The sequence below is a fragment of the Danio rerio genome, chromosome 7 (assembly GCF_052040795.2).
Source record: "Danio rerio strain M-AB ecotype USA chromosome 7, GRCz13ab, whole genome shotgun sequence".
Classification (NCBI taxonomy): domain Eukaryota; kingdom Metazoa; phylum Chordata; class Actinopteri; order Cypriniformes; family Danionidae; genus Danio; species Danio rerio.
This window is the reverse complement of record NC_141027.1, coordinates 62,543,602-62,567,728: the sequence shown is the minus strand read 5'-3', so window position 1 is coordinate 62,567,728 and position 24,127 is coordinate 62,543,602. Positions and strand designations below refer to the sequence as shown.

General features: G+C 38.2%; 1 protein-coding gene across 25 annotated transcripts in view; it reads right to left on the bottom strand.

Moving 5' to 3' along the window:
- col25a1 (collagen type XXV alpha 1 chain) overlaps positions 1–24,127 on the bottom strand; it is a 325,150-nt gene that overhangs the window by 104,659 nt on the left and 196,364 nt on the right. For all 25 annotated transcript variants that reach the window (XR_015496369.1, XR_015496370.1, XM_087262002.1 and 22 more), the window contains 2 exons: positions 13,622–13,648; positions 5,936–5,971 (listed from right to left, as the gene is read on the bottom strand). Coding sequence is in view for 23 of the 25 variants with exons in the window: in XM_087262002.1 (XP_087118128.1) it covers positions 5,936–5,971; positions 13,622–13,648 (63 nt within the window). In the remaining 2 variants the exon portion in view is untranslated. The remainder of the gene's footprint in view (positions 1–5,935; positions 5,972–13,621; positions 13,649–24,127) is intronic.

The window sequence follows — 24,127 nt, the reverse complement described above, 5'->3', positions numbered from 1 at the left end:
ATTAATGTTGCATTACCAGGCTATCTAGCATTTCCTCCAGCGATTCATCTAATTTTGTACGTTTCATTTTTAATCTTTCGACTTCTATTTTAATGGAATTTGAAACTACATGCCGAATGGAAGAAAAACCTCTGCATTTTGTGACGTGGTAGTCCTTTAAGGTAATCAAAATCACTGCTTACATAGTAGACTCCTAATAAGAGTATTACCTTAATCATATTAAAATCGGAGTATTGGTGTCTCTGTAAAGGTACTCAGAACGTGCCAGATGATGTCACAAGCTGTCAAAGACAGTGCATTCCTCTGCCTTTAAGATGATTCCATGAGCCCTTAAATGTTTCATAAAGTTTGACGTGTTTGGGATTTCTGGTTATGGCAGCACTAGGGTAGGACGTGGTGTAGAGAGCTCCTGAATAATCTCATTTAAATAACACAACCTAAAGATCTTTAGCATAGCAAAAGTACTTTATTTAAAACAATAAGTTTACTTAGATGCACTTAGAACATAACAACAAACATGCCGAATCCAAAGAAAACGGACAATCAAAAGCATGATTGTTAAGACACAAGGATGCCACTATCTAACCCTCCGCCCTTCTCAAAGATGTTAAATTGGCTGCTGAGGACAAAATCAAACTGCTAAAAGATAAAATTGATGTCTTGTCGGTTTCTCAGAAGGAGTGGAAGGTAGGAATGCTGTGGATTTTTTGAAGGAATGGTTACCTAAGATTCTGGATCAGGAGGATGAGATCTATGAAATTGAAAGAGCTCACCGCACTTTGCAACGACGACTGGCTGAAAATGACAAACCGTGGGGTATTCTGGCTCGATTCCTTCGGTACGGAGACACATTTAAGATCCTCAATGCGGCCTGAGAAAAGGGCAAGCTCACCTATGGCAACTATGGCATTATGATTTTTCGGGATATGTGTTCCACCCTGTTTAGAAAGCGATAATAATCCAGTGCACTCAAAAGGCAGCTATGCAATAACGATGTGTCTAACGCGGTACTTAATCCTACAACACTGAGGATTCAGTTACCGGAGGGACAAAGATCTTTCAACTCCAAAGCATCAGCAGAAACTTAACTTCGACAACATCATCCAGATCTGATTGTGGGATAAGACACTAAATTATATAGACGAATTCCGGATTATCCAACGTTACCTGAGCAACCATACCAAACTATGCTAAAAATATACTGTGGATAACTTTTCTCTTGGATGAACATGTAAGAACCTAATTCTGTCAAGAGTGATCTTTATATTGAAAATCTGACAAGAGAAATATGTGTTCATATTTTTGTTCACATGTTTACTAACTTGTGTATTTCGAATCTATTACTTGTTCGTTGTGATTAATATGTTTGCTTTAAAGTACATAATTCAAGTATTTGTGGGGATATACATAACTTGTTAGGAAGCTTTTAGTTTGAAGAGGAGTCAAGGTCAACTGTATGATGCAGTGCATACTCAGTCATGAGGGTTTAAAGTTTCACACTTTAATTTTAAATTAATTAACCAAGAATTCTTAGATTTTTATAAGTCACTTTATAAATCTCAGGGAATAGAGGAGGTGAAGACTCAAATTTTTTAAAGTAAATGGTATATTCCAGTCTTAAGTGGTAATGACTGAGAAGAACTTGAAAAAGAAACTTCAATAAAAGAGATTCAATTTGCAGTTGCTGCTCTAGCCGGGAGTAAAACACCTGGGTTTTCGATGGATTTTTATACAACTTTTTTTTATTTCTAAATTAGCAGAATTGTTGTTTTCAATGTATACAGAGGAAATTCATAAAAAAAGAATTACCAAAGACTTTAAACCAGGCTTTAACCACAGTTCTTTTGAAACCAGGTAAAGATCCTAATCTATGTACTTCCTATCTGCCAATCTCACTATTTAATTCTGATTATAAAATTCTCACCAAAATGATTACATTAGGTTTAGAGTGGGTATTGCCTATTTTTATTCACATGGATCAAACTGGATTTATTAGAAATAGATCCTCTTTTAAAAATATACGGAGGTTAATGAATATTATTTATTCAGCAAAACAAATAGATTTTCCAGTGATTACTCTTTCTTTAGATGCAGAAATCCCTCGACCGAGTGGCCTTATCATTTGCAAAAAATGAATTTTGGTCCAAACTTTGAAATGATTAGATTGTTATATAAAAATCCATTGGCAGCCATCCATACTAATTCTGATTAATCTGAACATTTTTATTTATCAAGGAGAACCAGACAGGGATGTCCTCTCTCCCCGCTACTTTTTGCACTAGCAGTAGAAACCCTGGCTATATCAATGCAGTCACATAAATCAATCTCTGGATTGGATATAACAGGTTGTATACACAAGACATCATCATACGCAGACGATGCGGTGCTATTTCTAACTAATCCTGAATTATATTTATCTAATTTGTCTTTAATGTTGGAAAACTTTAGGGACATATTTGGCTATAAAATTAATCTCAATATAAGTGATATGATGCCCTTGAATTCGGCTGCAGAGAAAATACCCTTAAATAACATTCCTTTTTTATGGAATACTTAAAAAAAAAGTCTATTTTGGCCTTCTAAATTGGAAGAAGTATATTCTTTGAATAATTCCCCATTACTTAAAAAGGTAACCAGAGATCTGGAAAGATGGAACTTACTTCCATTATCACTAATTGGTAGGATAAACTGCATAAAAATGAATATTATTCATATATATATATATATATATATATATATATATATATATATATATATATATATATATATATATATATATATATATATATATATATATATATTTCACATATATATTTCATCCCTTTGAATTGTGTTATGAAGGCAGTTAGTTACTGGTTCATTAGGTACACTTGCAAATTGCGGTTTGTAATCAAAAAAATAATAATTGGCTACTTTCCTTGAATAATAATACTCCATTTCATTGTAACCTATCTCTTCCTGATTTATTGAGAGATGAAATAACACAATACTAGTATAAAAAGTGGATACAGAAGTTGGAAGATTTGTATGAGCAGGGCGTACTTCTGACATTTGAACAAATACAATGACAGTTTTCCCTTCCTGTTAAACATTTTTAAATAAATTAAGATGAGACACTATATTACCTCAATGCAAAAAGGCAATTTAGGACTCCTCTCTTCCTTCCCAATAAATGCTATTATAAGAAAAAAAAAAAAAAACAAAGGATTTGTGTCTTGTATGTACAGTATAGCAACCTTAACAACTTGTAAGGGACAGAAGTGTCATCTTTAAAACTTAAATGGGAGAAAGACTTGACATGCATTTTTGTTCAAGATACTTGGGAAAACACTGTATCTTAACTGCCTTAACATTTTCATTTGATAGTATACATAGATAATTACAGTTTAATATTTTCATTTAATATCATCATATCATCATATCATCATTATCATCATAATATTGAATATTCATTCATTCATTCATTCATTTTCTTGTCGGCTTAGTCCCTTTATTAATCCGGGGTTGCCACAGCGGAATGAACCGCCAACTTATCCAGCAAGTTTTTATGCAGCGGATGCCCTTCCAGCTGCAACCCATCTCTGGGAAACATCCACACACACATTCACACACACTCATACACTACGGACAATTTAGCCTACCTAATTAACCTGCACCACATGTTTGGACAGTGGGGGACAACGGAGCACCTGGAGTAACAGCACTTGCCCAGCCTCTTAACCCTCTTAACCCATCACCCATTACACCGCCCAGATACAGTGACAATCAGAGGACATTCTACAGTTTGACAAATATTGCAGCTGTTGAACAAAAATGTATTTTTTGGGGCTTTTTAGTGAAGAATGTAGTTGTTTAGATTGCAACTATGCAGTTTATTTATAGGGACAGTGCCTATTTTAAATATTCATAATATCTGTGAGACAGCGCGTTGGCAGACATTAGCCTGTCTTTGAGCAAAGACGGTTGGTAATCCACAAGATGGTGACAAAGACCGCACAATAAGCCCTAAGAGAAAAACAATGTAATTTCAAACTACAGGTGATCAAATCATTATTAAACAGGTAAATGACTGTTTAAGTCAATCTTTCTCTTTTTTATGTTGTAGTGCTGTATTTATAGCATATTAATATTGTGATCTCCTGATAGCAACAGAGAAATACTGGGAAATCTCTGTAGATGGATGGCATTTCATGCTGTTGAGCCTTATAATCTTAAATGTGAGCAAAATCACCCGTTTTATCACTTTAGACCAGTGGTTCCCAAACTTTTTGCTGTGTGCACCCCTTTCTAATATTTGACAACTGTCAAGCACCCCTTCTCCGATTAAACTACATTTTTAACTACAATAACTAAATACACATATTTTCTGTAAACGCGACTAAAATAAAAATAATAAAATATGTGAATTTAATGGATGAGCTTTTATGAAGTTCATCTGGCTTTTCATCGCTAAAGCTTCTTGGTGGATGCTGAATGTACCCAGAAAACTGATTAGTTTTAAATAAAAGTATTACTCCAGCCATTATTGGTTTTATTAATATTACCATTAATAATAATAATAATAATAATAATAATAGCAACAACAATATTAATTAATGAATAGTGATTTCTGAAGAATCATGTGACTCTAAATAGTGGAGTAATTAAGATGAAAATTCTTCTTTAAAATCACTGAAATAAATGATTAAATTAAATGATAAACTACTTTTAAATAGTTATTTAATAGTGCAATAACATTTCACAATTTTATAATTTGTATTGTATTAATGATGAAATAAATTCAGCCTTGGTGAGTAGGAGAAGCTTATTTTAAAATATTTAAAAATTATACTGACCCCAAACTTTTGAGCAGTTGCGTATAGAATGTTTTATAAGTGAAAATGTGCACTTTAATTTTGACACCCACAGACATACCAAATACAAATCAGAGAGGTCAGACTTTCTCATACAGAGCCTCATTTCAGTTTTCAAGTTTTGTAAATATCGATTGAATTAATCAATCTATTAAATAAACGTTGGCTAGAATTATGCATTATAGGCTTAAATTATAGAGAAATAACAGATGAACCGTATCAGATTATGAAGCAGATCAATGTGGATCTTTCTTTCAAGCTGTCAGTGCAGAAATGAACAACAGGCCTAATGCAACATATTATAAGATTAAAATATGGACAAATTATCAGATGGTAACTTTTCCTAACGGATAAACAGCTCTCTGTAATATTTTAGCATGGTTTCACTTTTGTATTAGACATCCTGCCCTCTCTTCATATAGCCTTATCTCGGACCGATTGATTTGGCACGGATCCGAGCGCAATTGCTGGATTCACATGACAAACAAACCATGCTAACGGGGGAAACGAGACAGATTCCAAAACAAACGTCTATCGTCACTAGTAGGACAGTAATGCACTCAGCCTTTGAACTCGTGCCATTGCACGCCTACCATCAGCCACTATACAGCCACATTGCACTGCTATGAGTGTGGTATTGCTCATATAATATATATATATATATATATATATATATATATATATATATATATATATATATATATATATATATATATATATATATATATATATATATATATAAACACAACTTTGTAACACAACTTCAAGTTTAAAAGCTCATTTTAGTCAAATGCTCTAGGGTGCATTTAAAAGATGTTTTGGCTGCTTAATCAGAGTCCTTGATTAAATAACAAAACAGTGCAAAGAGATTACTTGGATTTACTTTTGTGTTTGTATTCCAGTCTTTTGGGTGAATAAATGGACATTAACTTTTTTTTTTTCATTTTAACAAGATTTACTGCCAACTAAGTCTGGAGGCAAAAGGCAAAAATAGATAAAAATAAAAGAATTCACAATATTGAAATGGAGATTTAAATATAATTTTTATCAGAAACATCAACAGAAAACAGGGGTTATCTTACCTTTAATCCATCAATACCAGGAGGGCCAATGGAACCCTACAAGTGAGAATTTAAGATTAGCATTTAGTTAAAATTGCTCAAAAGTTTCATATTTCTGAAATAAATAAATAAAATAAAATAATAAAAATTGCAAAAAAGCATTTATTCTCCAAAACTGTTGAGAGAGAACAAACGAACGAATAAACAAACGAACAAATAGGATATTTAAAGGTTCAGTAGGTGATTGTCTTCAGAAACATTTTTTGTTGTGCTGGTTGAAAGTCTGAAAGAATGTAGATTTATATTTAGTTTAACAACAAAACACCAGTAAATAGCGCTTTTCCGCCTAACCTGCTTTATTGAGCTGACGTTGCTTTTATTTTCACATTGGGTCATTTTTGAACAATGATAGCCTATACTGTTTACCATGCTACTCTAAATATTCGCTCTGAAATAGCATGCAAGTGTGGCTAAGTAATAAATGTACTTCCTGCACGGCGCTGGCACTAACTAACTGGCGAATGACATGAACTAGTGGGTTGTCTGTCGACTGTTGTGACGCGGTGCGCGCGCTCGCGATTTCAGGGGGTGTGGCTTTGAATTACAGTCCCTCCCCGCCGTCCAAAGATAATATGCTAAGCGGTTAGCTTTTTGGCAGATCACCTACTGCACCTTTAAGATAACTTTACTGGTGTGAAATAAGTAAAAAAGTTAGGACAGGAGCAATTTAGAGCTAGTAATCAGGTAAACTGGTTAAATTATTAGATGATTTGAGACAGGTGATGTCAACATGTTTAAAAACAATGTTCCTGAAAGAAAGATGGGAACATATTTGGATATTTCACCTTCAACAGTACATAGCATCATTAAAAGATTCAAGGAATTTGGAGAAATTTCCGTGTGTAAAGCACAAGGGCGCAACCCTAAGCTGAACAATCATGATCTCAAATCCCGCAGAGGCTCTGGATCAAGAATCATGATTAATCTATAAACAATATCACCACATAGTGTCACATAACCAGCGATCGCTCTCCAGAAATCGCTGGTTCTCACACGAACACCAAGGACTACACTTCCGCCTTCCCCTGGACTACATCTTCATACATGCTCTCCTGTTACACTCACGCCTGCTCACTCATCAAGACAGATTACATTCTCACCAGCTGAACCTTGCCAGAGACTGATACACACCCTACATAAACCATTCATTTACCCATCCTGGTTGCCGAGTCTTGTTTACTACTAGTGACACTATAACGCGTTTCTCCCTGTCTTGTTTCTCTGTGTTAAACCCTAGCCTTGTTTATCTTTGTTCTCCTGTTTAGCCGCATGCCTTACGACAGGGGTTTTCAAAGTGTGAGGCGCACCTCCCCTGGGGGGTGCCAGAGCATGTCAGGGGAGGCGCGGGAAAAAATATAATATAATAAAAATATAATTATTATGTTTAATTATTATATGTATTTTTTTATTATATTTAAACGTTTTAATTAAACAAAGCAAAAAAAATAATACGTCAAATGTAAGAAAACCTTTTTTACCCAGAAGGCCATAGCTGTGAATTCGCTTCTGTTTGGCAAGCCTGCCAATACAGGTATATGCCTGCTAATACAATGGGTCGGTTTTTGAGACCCCCCTGATTCAAAGCTGTAATGAAGTTCACGGCCCTTTGGCCGCCGGGAAGAAGGAGGCGGAGAATAGCCGCAGTTTTAAAATGATTTATTAATAACAGTGACGGCAACTCCTCACGGAGACTGCCGTCTAAACCAAAACAAACTGAAAGCAAAAGTAAAATATGTACGGGCCCGGTCTTCTCTCGGCTTCCTCTGCCCTTATTCCTCCTTTTATGATCCAGAGCTCCTTCCGTGGGATCCGAGGCAGGTGCGCACCGCTGGTGTATCCACTCACGCGATGGCCTCACTCCGTTCCCACGGCTCTCGGCCACGCCCCCTCGCCACAAAAGCCTTCAAGTTCAGGGTTTAAACCCAAAAGACGACGAGATGATGATCAGTTTTTGAGTTTAGGATTTACGTGGACAGGACCAGCTGATGAACCACGACCTTTATGTGTGGTTTGTCAAAATATTTTGGCTAATGACAGCATGAGACCCACTAAACTTCGACTGTTTTGACTGGGATGGACAGTTCTTGGATCTGTTTTATTCATATTGAACCATCATCCTAGTTTTAAAAACGTTATATTAAAATACTTGTTATTACTCTGTAAATAATTGCACTTTCATGCAAATGATGATAAAAGTGAGTTAACAGTCTGACATCTGTCTGTGTCTGTATATATACTGTGTGTATATATATATATATATCTGGCAGCACTGGCAGGTCTGGCAGCACTGGAGGATCTGGCAACACTGGAGGATCTGGCAACACTGGAGGATCTGGCAGCATTGAAGGATCTGGCAGCACTGGAGGATCTGGCAGCACTGAAGGGTCTGGCAGCTCTGGAGATGGCCTTTCAGGAGCAGGAACAGACCTGGGACTGGAAGCCATCTTGTGAGCTGGCTGACTGGGAGTGGCCATCTGGTTGTCGAGAATGGGTCGCAAGCCCCGTTACCAGCGGGTTTTGCTCTCTATAGCCCCCCACTATTGAAGGGGCTATAGAGAGCAAAACCCGCTGGTAACGGGGCTTGCGACCCATTCTCGACAACCAGATGGCCACTCCCAGTCAGCCAGCTCACAAGATGGCTTCCAGTCCCAGGTCTGTTCATGCTCCTGAAAGGCCATCTCCAGAGCTGCCAGACCCTGGCAGCAGCACTGGACCCACTCTCCATTCAAACAACAACTGTAGAACGCCCTCACGTCTCCCTCACAGTCTCCATCCGGGCCATTTATACTCCCATCCTCGATGTCTTTAGCAAGGAAAGAGCCACACAACTACCTCCACATTGGTCCTGGGACTGTAGTATCGACCTACTGCCAGATGCCAAATTACTGCATGGAAAAATGTACCTTCTTTTCTGTCCTGACCGCGTGGCTATAGAAGACTACATGAATAAGGCCCATCATCAGGCGTTCATCAGACCTATTACTTCTCCAGCAGATTCCAATTTCTTCTTTGTGGCAAAAAAAGAATGGAGGATTGAGACCATACATAGACCATTGGGTACTAAATGAGGCCACTGTTAAATTCGCATACCCCCTACCTTCAGTACCTGCTACCTAGAAGAGGTACCTAGAAGATCTCCTGATCTCTTTCGAGAAGGGGATGAGTGGAAGACTGCCTTTATAACCCCTACAGGTCACTACGAGTATCAGGTTATGCCAAGTTTCATAAATGAGATATTCAGAGACTTCTCCCATTGATTTACCCTTGTCTACAGTGATGATATGCTGATTTACTCCCAGGACATAACCGAACACCATTCCCATGTATGATAGGTTCTCCAAGGGCTAAGAGAAAACCAACTATACCTCAAAGCTGAAAAATATGAATTACATAAGTCAACTATCTCCTTTCTCGGGTACATGATCTACCCTAAATGAACCAGCATAGAGGCTGGTAAAGTAGACGGCGTGTCCAATTCGAGCGAGCCCAAAACAGTGAAGTAGCTGCAATGCTTCTTTGGTTTCGCCAACTTCTGCTGGCGCTTTATAAAGAATTACAGCCTCCTCTCTGAACCACTAAAATCCCTTCTTAAAGGCGGCCAACGTACACTTACCTGGAATAATTCTGCATGACAACCTTTTGAACACCATAAAGTAATGTTCACTATGGCTCCCATCCTCAGACATCCTGATCTCACACAACCATTTATAGTTGAAGTAGGTGCTGCTGACGTCGAAGTTGTTGCCATCCTCTCACAATGTTCTGGTGAATACCAAACCCTTCATCCATGTGCGTATTACTCCAGGAAGCTAACCCCCATGGAAAGGAATTATGGTATAGATGATCGAGAACTCCTAGTCATAAAACTTGCCCTAGATAAATGGCGGCACTGGCTCGAGGGATCCCAATCTCCCTTTGCAGTTGTTACTGATCACAAAATTGGCAATATCTTCATAATGCAACATGCCACAAAGCCGTCAAGTCGGCTGGTTACTAGAGGTGTGAACCTATACTGGTCTCACAGTTCGGTTCGGTTACGATTATCATGCCTTCGATTCGGTTCAATTCGATATTTCGGTGCATCACGGTGCATTGACGATGCTTTCCATATACAGTGTTATATTTTAGAGGAGAGGCTATAACAAGCTGTCTGTATAAACACACAGAGACACAGCACCACACTGTATCTCATTCAAACACAAACATAGACAGCACCAAAGAAACAAAAACACACACACACAAACACACACACACACACATGCAAACACACACACACACACACACACACACACACACACACACACACACACAAGCCCTCGCAACAGGGAGAGCTCGTGAAGAGCGGAGCACAAAAAACGAAAAAAAAAAGCACTTTTCCGACGGTCCCTTGCTGAGAGCTCCTCTCAGCGCGAGCTATCCCAGCTAAACACATATTGCGAGGGCTTAAACGGAGCAGTGCTCGTAGTGTGGAGCGAAAAAAAAGAAAGAAAGTGGTGAAACATAACCAGAGATAAATGACGTCAGTACATAATAACCAGTTATGATTATTACTGAACCGATACCGAATTGTCCGCGTCTGCATCGCGGTGCACCAAAGAAACAATTAATTCTGACACCCTTAGTGGTTACTATTCTTTACTCACTTCAATTTCCAAATCACCTACCAATCCTGCCATAAGAACGTAAAGGCTGATGGTCTCTCCTATAAATACTTACCAGATCCTACTGTTGACACCCCTGAATCAACTCTACCTCCCTCCATCTTCCTAGCACCTATACTATGGGACTTAGATGTACAAATCTGTACCTCCACTGTACGTGAGCCAGCACCCCCTGAACTCCCTCATTGTCTTATCTATATGCCTACCAGGCATCGTCTCTAGCCCCTGGATAGTACGCACACTTGCAGCAGGTGAACCCTCTCGCTCCTCAGGCAGAAATATTAGTGGCCTGCCATGAAGAAGGACATTACCCCGTATGTTCAGGGTTGCTTTGTCTGTGCCATCGCCACCACTCCTTGTCACCTACCTGAAGGGAAACTGCAACTGTTACCTATACCCACCAACCCTGGATTCATCTGGGTGTGGACTTTGCCACCGATCTACCACCATCACAGGGCTATACCACCATTCCTGTGGTAGTGGATTGATTCTCTAAAGCCTGTAAATTAATCCCCCTCAAAGTTCTTCCCACGGTCATAGAAACAGCCGAAGTTCCATTCAACCATATCTTTCGTAATTGCAGACTACCCGAGGACACTGTATCCGAGGACAAAAAATTATTTCCAGAGTCTGGCAGGCGTTCTTCCAACTTCTAGGTATTACCATCAGTCTCTCATCGGGTTATCATCTTTCGACAAATGGACAGACTGAGCGTAAAATGCAGAAGATTCCTGCTACTTCCGTACTAACTGTGCACACCCCCAAGAAGCCTGGAGCCAGTACCTACCGTGGGCTGAAAATGCTCACAATTCCCTTCATCAAAACTCTACAGGTCTAACGCCTTTGAAATATGTTTTAGGTTACCAACCATCTGTGTTTCCTCTGACCTCTGAGGTGCCCGCGGTAGACCACTAGTTCCAAGAAAGCAAGAGGGTGTGAGACTCAGCACATCTCCAGAAGGCAGTACAGAGGTACATCAGTGCCGCCAATCACCACAGGTTACCCACATACAATCCTGGAGACAAGGTTTGGCTTTCCAACCATGACATTCGCCTACATCTGCCCTGCCGTAATCTGAGTCCCCGCTACATATAACCATTCACCATCTAGTCACAAGTTAACCCTGTCACCTACCTTCTTAACTTACCCTCACACTCGGATTTCACCTACCTTTCACGTTTCCCTCCTTGAACCTTATTCTGGCCCTATTTCTCCTCCATCCACAGAACTGGAACCGTCTCCCCCTCCAGAACCAGCAAAAGTCCTTGGCGACAACAACTATTCGGTTAAAGAAGTTCTTGACTCACAGCTGCAGGAATGTCAACTCCAGTACCTTATCGACTAGGAATAGAGGTCGTGGGCTCCCTGCAACGTCATCTTGGATCCTAACCTCTTTGAAGTTTTCCTCCGCCGATACCCTGACTGTCCTGCTACCCAACCTTGAGGTCGTCCCCGCCACCGTTCTAGGGTGCCTGGAGTCACCCGTGGAAGGGGGGTAATGTCACACCCTCAGCTCATTCTCGCAGTCCCAACCACCTCAGCCAATCACCAACCACCACACACCACTCATGTGAACCTACACTCGAATACTTACAGCTCACACCTGGTACCTCAATTATGCACCCAATTATCTCACCTTCTCCAGTCACTCACCTGCTGGAATCAACGTCAGAATGTCTTCCTCATCGCCTCTCCTGTGATCCCCGTTATATCCTGTGCTTTTCCGTGGATGTCCCTCTTCTTCTGTGAATACAAACTGCCTGCTAAAGGGAAGAGTCTTTAAAGTGTGTGTGGTGTTATCACCAAACTGGACCTCTCATACAGAACTTTGTTTCATTACTTACCTGCTTCACAATCAATTTTAGCTGTTTTACTTGAATAAATACTTAAAAGTCTTGACCCCCATTGTCTTCCTTGTGTGGCCGTAACAAAAAGATGTTATTGTTAGGTTTAGTATAGTAAGTTGCAATTGTGTAAATTAATTGTCTCATGCAATTACTTTTTTTGCCTTTTCTTAACTATTTATCTTACATTTCTTTTTTTTTTTTTTTTTTTTGATGCAGCTGTATTGCATTTTTCATTTGGTTTTAATACTTCAAACATCAGAATTTAAACCTTTTCTGTAAAGTATACTGCCCTTTTTTCTCACTTTGACTTTCCATTGTGACTTGTAAACTCGATCATCCATTAAAAATGCCTGTAGTTATGCACCGTGTAAACATATCCTTTCTCAGTTACTTTTAGAAGGTTGATTGAGGTTGATATTGTCTCAAAGGTTTTGGAACTGACATACAGTAAGCAGGTTTTGGGTTAATCAACTAGAAGTTCAGGGTTTAGCAGATGGTAAGTTAACCTTGAATTCTGGAATACATCCCTGTATTCTAGAAAATCATAAAATGCTTGTTACCTCATCTCAGGAGCATTCAGGAGCATTATTTTACTAAAGTTTGATTTCTTTACTCTTCTTAGGTAAATCATTTGCTGTATAATAAGCTGAAACAATGCTGTGTAAAAACACCCATCATTGGTTCTTGGATGTTAAGGACACACTTTGGATTCTCAGTTAACCACATTCAATGCGCACAGGATGAAATAAAAACTTTAAAAAAAAATGAAACTAGAATTATTTTTTAGTTTAAATAAAATCAGTTAATACTGTTTCTATTTCTTCAGAAATGGACTCAAGTGAAAGTTGAATGTATGGTTGGATCCATTTAAGGATACTGAAGCAGTGTATCAATGTATCTGCTAGTGATCTAAGTACACTACATAAAACATGCACTACCATTCCAATGTATAATCAGTTATTATTATTGCTGTTGTTTTTGAAAGAATTGTGCTATTGCTAATGCTGCATTAACTTCATCTTAAATTCACAAGTAAATCAAAATGTATTACTACAGATGACGTATTACTACAGATTAAACATCCTTTTTATTATTATTATTTTGTATCATGATGTGCAAAACAAAACATGCAATTGTACCTTCTGTCCTGGTGGGCCCTCAGGTCCCTGGAAAAAGAAAATTGCAAAAAGTAGTCAAAACATGCACACATCTAAACTCAGAACTTTGCTTATGCTAAATACTTAGTGTGACTGATTTTGGTATTTCAATTTTATTTGTAAGATTGTGCAACATAATTAGGAAACAAATTACTGTGGAAACAAACAATGAGTTAAAACAGGAAATTGAAGTACAGTAAGAATCAATAGTATACAAACTATGACAATGAAATTTATTGACACATTATTTTCTTACTACATTAACACACACACACACACACACACACACAGATTTTTTTAATGTGAACTTTATGAATGTCTTGGCAATACATTTGTAACATTGTCATGCCAGTAAAGCAATTATTGATTTGAATTGATTTGAATAAATCTTGTACCAATTGATAGAAGGGAAATTCAGTTTTCAATCTACTTGCAATTACAGTTTTTTAGGATTGCTTACACACTAAAATTAAAAGTAGTACACTATTAGCAAAACCTTACACACAAGTATCAAAACATCAGCCCATATTTGCACAACTATAAGCACATTGTCAACTTAACACGTGTTGCAAAACTCTACACACAGTGATTTGCAAAACACTAAACACACTTAGCATACATCACACACTAAAATCTATAATGAAGTCACTTCCTTGCAATACCAAAGCACTGACTGTCAAATTACTGCACCGTCCAATCAACTTGTTCAACACAGTCATCAGGTGTGCAAACACTAGTTTGATTAATTGTAGACACAACATTCAGGTGTTTAAGCACTATAAAATGCCAGTTTCAATGAAAATCATCAGGTCTCAATATCAACACTGGCACACACCATAAAAAATAAATAAATAAATAATATATATATATATATATATATATATATATATATATATATATATATATATATATATATATATATATATATATATATATATATATACATACACATACATATATATATATATATATATATATATATATATATATATATATATATATATATATTCAAATGAAGCAAATTTATGGAGTGCCTTTCGAGCACAATTTCGAAAGGGTGAAAAGATTGTGGCATGATTATGCAGAGGTATGTATTCACTTTAGCAGTGTGATCTTGCATACTGTCTCATAATCTTTTACTGTACTGTAATACTAGATCTACACTGAACTACACAATTTTGCCTGACACTGTTCTTCAGGTAGTTTTACGAATAGATGGAGTGGAGATATAGCATGAGTTTGCTTACGTAGATGATGGTGTGTTCAACCTGACGTGAACACGGAGTAGAAGAAACATCATTGGCCACAGGGCTATGGTCAATGTCCCAGGGCAACGTGGGGGAAATATACAGTAACACTCTGTGCAGCCATTACAAAGAATGGGGTCCTCCACTGCCATGCCCATATGGGCCCTTACAACACAGCACATATACTTACATTCTTGGACCAATTGCACAACATAACAGCAGCAAATCAAATCGATCATACGCAATACATTGTTGTCTGGGACAATGTGTCTTTGTTATGCTCTGGTTTAGAACTGGTTTTAGCAACATCCACATTTTACCGTCCTGTATCTTCCACCATACTCTCCATTCCTCATCCTTATTGAAGAGTTTTTTCTCAGCATGGTGGTGGAAAGTATATGATCTTCGTCTCCAAGCTGAGGTACCCCTCATCCAAGCCATGGAGGAGGCCTGTGACCAGATGGAGCAGCAGCAAAACAAGATTCTACATTCAAGACACATCTTTCCAAGGTGTCTTGCTAAGGTCAACATTGCAATTGATAATTCTCATGCCAGATCTATCTTAAAGTTCAATGCATAAAGTGACATGTTACAGTACTTTGTATCTTCATGCCAACATGTTGGACATGTTGAGGAATAAATGAGTTTCTTCAGTGTGCAGCATTGTTCTTGAGTAGTGTTTGGTGAATTAACTTTATATTTGTACTTTGTTGATGGTAGCTTACTCTAATCATAGGGAAGCAGAAGTGTTAAAAGTGTTTTAGGTTTATCACAGCAGTGTGTAACTCGTGCAAACAGTGTATAGTAAATGTGAAAATGTGTGTTTCTTATGCTAAAAAAAGTGTGGTTTTTAAACAGAAGTGTATAGTTTTTACAAGAGTGTTTCATTATGCAAAGGATCTGTAGTGTTTTGCTAATTGGGTGTGTGGTTGTGCTAATTGTGTGTACTGTTTTGAAAACACTGGCCCTGTTTTGAAAATCGTGCTTAAGCAATCCAAAAAAACTGTAAACCTTTCAACATTACCACTGGGTCTATTTCACCAACACTTGATATATATATATATATATATATATATATATATATATATATATATATATATATATATATATATATATATATATATATATATATATATATATAATGTCTATATTGCAGTCAAATACAACTTTAAAAAATTTTCTCTTCTTTACCACAAAAAACATTCTCCCTTACTGCTGGAGTAAGGTGAGACACATGTCTGGTCGTAGCTATCGCCCCTATAGTCTCCTCTGCAAATCCCCAGTTCTTTTCTCAGGTGAAGACATATACAAGGACCTTCACTGATCTCTCAAGGGGAAATTAGGTTTAAACATTTTAGTCCACATCAACATCAGCCATCCTTTTAGTGTCTCCTAATAAACATTTTATCACATGAGATGTATAAAACCTTTTTTTAAATGTCATCAACGTCCATGTTTTAGCCTCTTCCATTGATTGGTCCTCGAACACACGAAATTCACAATTTGAAGACACCAGAGTTTTGACTTCTTCACTCAAATCTTATTTTTTGTAAAAGTGCTCTATAATGCCCAGGCAAAAAAAAGAGCTTATTACCTCTAAGAACTGTTTAGCTAAATGATGAAATCTCAATCCTGTGAATATCATTAGGTGGCTAAACCATTTTGCTACATTTTTGTAATCCATGCACAACAGATATTTTTTTCTATTTATTTGCTCTAAAAATACCATTTATGCTGTGGTTGGAACAAAAAGCTTTTGCAAGGGGTTCTATAGCTATGGCGAATAAAAGTGGGGACAGGGGTCAACCCTGTCTGGTCCCACGATAAAGTGAAAAATATTTAGAATTTATACCATTTTGTATTCACAGATGCCAAAGGGGAAGAATATGAGAGTTTTACTCAACCTACAAATTTATCTCCAAACCCAAACTTTTTCAATGTGAAAAAAATAGATAGTCCAACTTGATGTCAAAAGCCTTTTCCGCATCGAGAGGGACTAAGACCTCCGGAGTCTGTCGACGTAAAAATAATGTTCAGCAATCTTCTAAGATTGAAGTAACCTTGCCTGTTTTTTATAAAACCTGTTTTATAAAAAGGATGTATGATGTTTTGCACAATAGTTTCTAGTCTTATAGAAAGGACCTTGGCCAAAATTTTCACGTTAACATTAAGGAGGGATATTGGACGATAAGACTCAGTCAAGTGGGTTTTTATTAGGTTTCAAGATCAATGAAATTAATGCTTGACGCATGGATAAGGGTAAACTACCATTATTAAATGATTCTTAAAAAACTGAAAGTAGTAATGGAAAAAGCTGAAGAGAAAACTTTTTTTAAAACTTGGTTGGAAACCTATCTGGGTCTGAAGATTTTCCACTCTGCATCTGTGAAATTGCATGTAAAATTTCAGCTAAACTAATAGGATCATCTAATTTGGTTTTGGATTTGTTGCTAATTTGAGGCATATCAAGATTTTAAAAAAATATTTTTTTTAATTAGATTTGTGTCTTTAAGAGAATGAGACTGGTTCAAAGAAGAATAAAATAATTTAAACTGGTTATTATTGTCTTGAGGACATGACACAATGGCTGTTTCTCAATTCCAAGAACGCAGAGAATGGACTTGCATTCTTGTAGAGTGCGGTCTTGCCAGGTCTCCTCGGAAGAACGAACTCAGGAGACCGCGAGGGCAGAGAACGCGTCCTTTGAGAATTGAGATGCTGCGTTCTTCCTGATGGTCATGTGACCTTCACGCGTTTTAAATGGAAATTATTTAAACATTACAGCCTTCATACAACGATTTATTGTTTCCCCCCTCTTCAAAATATATACTTTGCATAAAAACATTATAAATATACTGTGCACAATATAAAAAAAACACATTTTAATACGAATTTCATCAAACAAACACCCTTAATGTGTTTATTCCTTTATTAAGATGTTGATGTTAATGTTTACTTACACAGTTTCATTTAGGGAAACTCCTGAGGTAAATAAATGATGTCTCTGAACTTTAATAATAAATCTAAATTAAATTGCAGCGCTTCCCACCTCCAGTCGCAATGACTTCTGGGACTTCCAGAGTGAGCTCGCCGCTGAAGTCTGCATCCGTGCGTCCTCGATATCAAGAACACATCCGGGAAGTTTCACGCGTCCTCCGTACTTGCGGTCTTGAGTATTGGAACTGAACTTAGGCAGCTGATGATGACGTTGCACGAGAACACGAGGACGCAAGACCGCTGAAGAACGCATATTGAGAAACAGCCCTCATTTCTAACTGTGGCTTGAATTTGAGTAATAAAGCTTTTTACAGTTTGAAGCCTAAGTTGCTGTGCAAGAGCTTTGCCTGGTTTATTACCAAATTCATAAAAATGATGTCGTGAGTTAAGTAAGAGCTGCTCTGCTTAGTTAGAGGAAAGAAGATAATATTCAGATTGTAAAAGAGCCTTTTCATTATATAAGGATGGAATTGGACACTCTGTATATTTTTTTTTATCTATTTTGCCAATCTGTCCAGAAAGATTGTTCAGCTTTTTGCTGCACATTTTTTATATATAAGCAGAACGAGTAATTAATTCTCCACACAAAATAAACGTTGTGGGTTTCCCAAAGAATAGAAGCAGACATTCCTTCTGTAGACATTGAACATCTGTGCCTAACACCTCTAAAAACTTTAAAAGGGGGACACAAACGACCATTAATTTTATAAATACTCTCAACACCACTATAAAGAACTTAATCAATAAACTTCTGGGAAAAAGCAAAAGATTTCAGAACTGTCCAAAAAACATTGATGTTCCAACTGATCAAAATCTTTCTCCTGATCCACTGAGCTTAAACCACAATCTAAATTAAGAACCTTACAGACCTTAAACATGTTACTCACAAGTAAAATATTGTTGAATATCAATCTGCAGGGCAAACAGTATGTATGGTCAGGATTGATGACAGAACTCATCACCTCTGCCAACCAATTTGCCTCCTCTAAAACCTGAGGCAAACTGTTGAAAAAGTCACTTTCAACCTCATATCCTGCTTCAAATTTTATAAAAAATTACAGCTGTCTTGTGATTTTCAGCTGGGTCGGTCTACAATCTTCCTGAATCTGAGTGTTAAGCATGCATAGTTTTGCTCTGGTCGTTTTTCTTTTCTAATTTATTATAACAAGCGTGGAAGGAGCATCCATCTGGTTTATATTTTAAAACTGTGATCTGACCAGAGCTGCTTGTGTTTTAAAATCCAGCAAATTTAGCCAACAGTGTTTTCTTGTTGACTAAAAGATCATAATAACTTTGAACACCACTTGATTCAGCTAACTCTTGAAGTTTTCAAATATTGGCGTCCTAGGCATTCATGACTAAATAAGTCTCTTTAGTGACATTTTGAGTATAATGTATACAAAACTGCTTGACTTGTACTTTCCAAAGTCCCACTATTGTTTCAGAGAACTAAAATAATTCTTTGTTGTTTACAACACCGACAAAATAACTTAAAAACATTAAAAACATTAAGTTTATATTTAGCTGCCAATATACACTCTTTGGTTTAATAAAGCTTAAAACACACTACACTGTACCATACTTTGATCAGTAAATCCCAAAGTAACACTTTTTTTACAATTTTACATTGATGTTTAAAAACATTGACCTGATCCAGCTTAGCCAGAGAGATAACACTATCACAAACATGAGTCCAAGGATCTGTTCTTTGTACCTTGCTTAAATGATCTAAGATGATTTGGGAGCTTCTGGATCTTTTAATCTTGATAACTAATCTCTGGCTAATTTGTTTCTTCAAACAAGTTTGCGAATCAGATAAAAATGTCTGGATGAACTAATCTGAGATTGCTGCACGTGTTGTGAAGGACAGATCTATTGATCCTCGAAATCATAATCAGCAATGCACCGCTTGGCTGATGGCACAGCAGCATAATGACATGATCTAATTAATATTCAACTATCCATGAGTGCAAAATAACATCAAATTCAGAACGGTTTGTTAAATAGGATACGCAATAACTTTTAACTTTTTTGTGAGCTGCAGGCTTAACTCTTTCATGTGTCAAGAGTATTTAGCAATTTATTTAGTTTTACAGTTAGAGCTGTTTTTTTAATTATTATTACAGTAGTCATAGTAGTATTATAGTAACCGGTTTCTTAATCAGTGTAAAGAATAACTGTATGTTTAACTTAATTTAGCATCACAAAAGCATTTTTATGTTGATAAAGGTATCTGCAACTTTTGTGAAACAGCACATCTCCATCTTATTAGCTGTCAAAACATGTGCATGACTGCATAAATGTATTATTCTTTAAAAAAAAGTTGAAAATTGTGCATGTCTATTATAACAAATTGTACCAAAGTGATTGTACGTGTATCTAAAAAAGTTCATATCAATAAATTTTATCTTTAAACCACCAGGAGGCAGTCTTTTATTTAGGAGTGCAAGTTTTATATATATATATATATATATATATATATATATATATATATATATATATATATATATATATATAAATATATATATATATTCTTTGGTTGAACTCACCCGATCTAATCCTGTTTATATAAAATGAGGTTCAGGTTTGAGCTACCAGAACTGTTACTATAACGAAACGATCCAGAAATGTGTAAAATCATCAATAACCAAATCCAGCCAACTGAGTAATCCACATGCAAAGAATGGACCTCAGGTATACTGCTTTTGTACTCCATTCAACTGCCTCCAAACATCACATAGCTCATGTCCCTTAACAAGTTTTTAAGGCACATGAGTTGTGCCTTAAGTTATCAAAATTTAAACAAGTTATCAAGAATTAAACAATTTCGAAAAGGTAAAAGGGGTTCTGCGTGATTTCTGTCAAAGTTTTTCACTGCACATTAAAAATCACCACTCACAAACAAGTATTTCCCTTCCCTAAGAAGCAGGGGATCGCTATATGATCAATTACTCTGAAGAGACAGAAAAAGGGCCAATCAATGTCAAATGAATTGGCTAAGCTCAGCTCTGCAGGTGTAAGCAATAATTCATTAAGAAAGTATATCAGCTGGCGTCCGCGGAGCGAGCATCATATTCTTTGCTTTATACCTCTCACTAGCGATTAAAGGGCCATGACACCCCCCTCTTTCGGTTAAAGTCTACTTCAGAATTTTTTCAAAAGATGCATGATTAATGGGCGTGGAGCTCCGCGAGCATCGGGCAGGAGTGGGCGTGGCCAGCAGGGGAGAAGGGAAGCGAATAACTGCTGTTGTCAGTTAGCTCACAAAATGAGACACAAAGAGGAGACGCATGAGTTTATAGTTTACAAAGTTAAAATGCAAAGAAATGAACGGTGATTTAATGCCCTGCTACATTTGTTATTCGTAATTTCATATACAGACAACCACAATTTATATCATTATAAAGATGTGTGTTCATGTAAACACTATAAATGAGGACTTCTCCCTCAATCCCCGTATCCAGCAGACTCAGTGCAGCAGGTCTCCTGACCCGTCTATTTTAACCATTAACCCTGCTGGTAATCTAGAGGATTTAAGCAAACACAGCAGCACGGCGATGTGTCTGAATGTGAACGAACTCCTGATAAAAGACAGCGTCCGCCATTCTCTAATTCTCGTTCTGCTCTAACGACAAAAATGCTAGCAGCACGTGTAACAGGGTTATATTGTATCTCTCCACTTGCATACATTAAAATACTAATGAGAAGGAAGGGGTTAACATTTATTCATTGTTTTATATGTAGAGCACCCCCTCTGTTACCTAAAAAGAAAGGAAATTCATTGTAGTATGTAGGAGGAAGCCATTGCATGAGGCTGGTAGATTAGATCTGCGCTCATTTTTCTGTTCTAACTGTTTTCACAATAATAAAATCGATAAAAGATATATCAGAGTGAATATTTATTTACACAACGCAGAGGAGACGCAAAAGACTAGTTACATTGGTGCCGTGATCGGTCTTCTAAGCGATTTCGGAGGCCCGGCGGGACGCGGACATTCGAGTGGCGGTGCTCGGCGGACTTCGGAGGCCCAGCAGGACGCGGACAATTGAGTGGCGGTGCTCGGCGGATTTCGGAGGCCCAGCGGGACGCGGACATTCGAGCGGCGGTGCTCGGCGGATTTCGGAGGCCCGGCGGGACGCGGACATTCGAGTGGCGGTGCTCGGCGGACTTCGAAGGCCCAGCGGGACGCGGAAATTCGAGTGGCGGTGCTCGGTGGACTTTGGAGGCCCAGCGGGACGCGGACATTCGAGTGGCGGTGCTCGGCGGACTTCGGAGGCGCAGCGGGACGCAGACAATCGAGTGGCGGTGCTTGGCGGACTTCGGAGGCCCAGCGGGATGCGGACAATCGAGTGGTGGTGCTCGGCGGATTTCGGAGGCCCAGCGGGACGCGGACAATCGAGTGGCGGTGCTCGGCGGATTTCGGAGGCCCAGCGGGACGCGGACATTCGAGTGGCGGTGCTCGGAGTGACGCGGACACTAGAGTTTTGGTCCCTGCAGACTTCAAATCGTCGCCGCTAAGCTTAGAAGAGAAAGGTGGTTGTTTACATTTTGCACGCATTTTTATAGTCTAACATTACGAACACTGAACTGAGTTATGTGATTAAATGAGTGTAGACTGATTTACTATATCATTTAAGGTGATTTTGACATTATTTTTTTATATTTCATGGTTTGGTTTCATTACTTTAACAACTGACTTTTACAGGGGATGGAAAAATTTAATACTACTGGTTTGGGGCGAGGGAGAGGGGTGTGTCAAACAAATTCAACGTTTTCCATGGGTAGGGGTTTTCCTACACACCCTTTAACTTCCACACCGCGGGTACGCTCTAGTTCTTGTGAAGCAAATTCACTTAATGGACCTGATGAAAATGAATGGAGGTCCCCAGCTGTTGAGAGAAGTATTCCTGTTGATTTGTTAACTACTGTGGTAAAAGAAATAGGTAAATCTATGAGTGAGAATATAGTTTCTTGTCTGGAATTGAGGACAACAGGTTGTGGGGACGGATCGAGAGTGGGACACACTGGCACTGGAGCGTCATTTGATGCTCAAAATTTGAAACTGATGTTGCAATCTGATGTAAAAGAGCCAGAATACTATCGTGGGGACGGCTCAGATAAATGCACTATACATGAATGGGTGGAATTAATGTCTGTATATTTGCGCAAGCGTGAGTATAGTCAGGAATGTCAGGCTGAGGAAGTTTTGGGTAGGTTAATGGGGAGAGCACGTAATGTTGTTAAAATTGCTCTCCGCAACTACCTGAAAACTGATTTGAGTACAGGTCCAGGACCTATTTATGACATCTTGAAGCAGCATTTCAGTGAAGCGGCATACTCTGCTATGCCATTAGCTGATTTTTACGCCACATTGCCTCAAAAGGGAGAAAGCCCGTTTGATTATTGGATCAGGCTAAATAGGGCAATGGATGTTGCAGAAGACTGTTTGAAAGCTCAAGGAAAAAAACTTGATAATTCATCTCAAGAGGTATCAGTAATGTTTGTTAGATACTGCCCGGACCCTCAATTACAGCTTGTGTTCAAATGCAAACCTCAACAACAGTGGACAGCTGCTGAAATTCAAGAAAGGTTGGATGAATTTCAGAGAGAAGCCAAATATACTCAAAATCAATTGTTATTTTTGGCTCAGAAACAGGAAGCTGTCAGACCACCTTTGCATTATGATCATAATGAAGCAAGTAGTCTCGAATCGTCAATCGTCAAAGCCAGCATTCCACAAGTTCAGCAGTCTTCTGTTCACAATTCTGTTGAATCCTTAGAACGCCTGATCTCGCGTTTAGAACGAGTATTGGAAAAGGTTACTGGTGAAGGGGCGAAATCTGCAGAGATACCTGTGCGTATGAGGGTCAAAACTAGAGCAGATGGGAGGGGGGAGTGTAAAGTATGTAGGGACGTTAATCACACAACCTCCCACCATTGTCGAGCAGATGGACTCTGTTTTATATGCTATGCCCCAAATCACACACGTTTTGAGTGCCTGAATGCTGTTGATAAGGGGCGTGTCAAATCACAGTCGACAGCATATCCTTCTGGTCAGCAGGGAAACTAAGTGGCCCGCATACAGTGGGGAGGGATGCAGGGCCTGATAAAATTCCCCAGTCAATTGACAATGTGGATCTGGAATCCTTATATTCTGCTGCCCGGGAGGATACTGATCAAAACGTGACTGTAATTCTTCAAAATACACACAAACTATCAATGCATGAGGACTTGTTCTATACA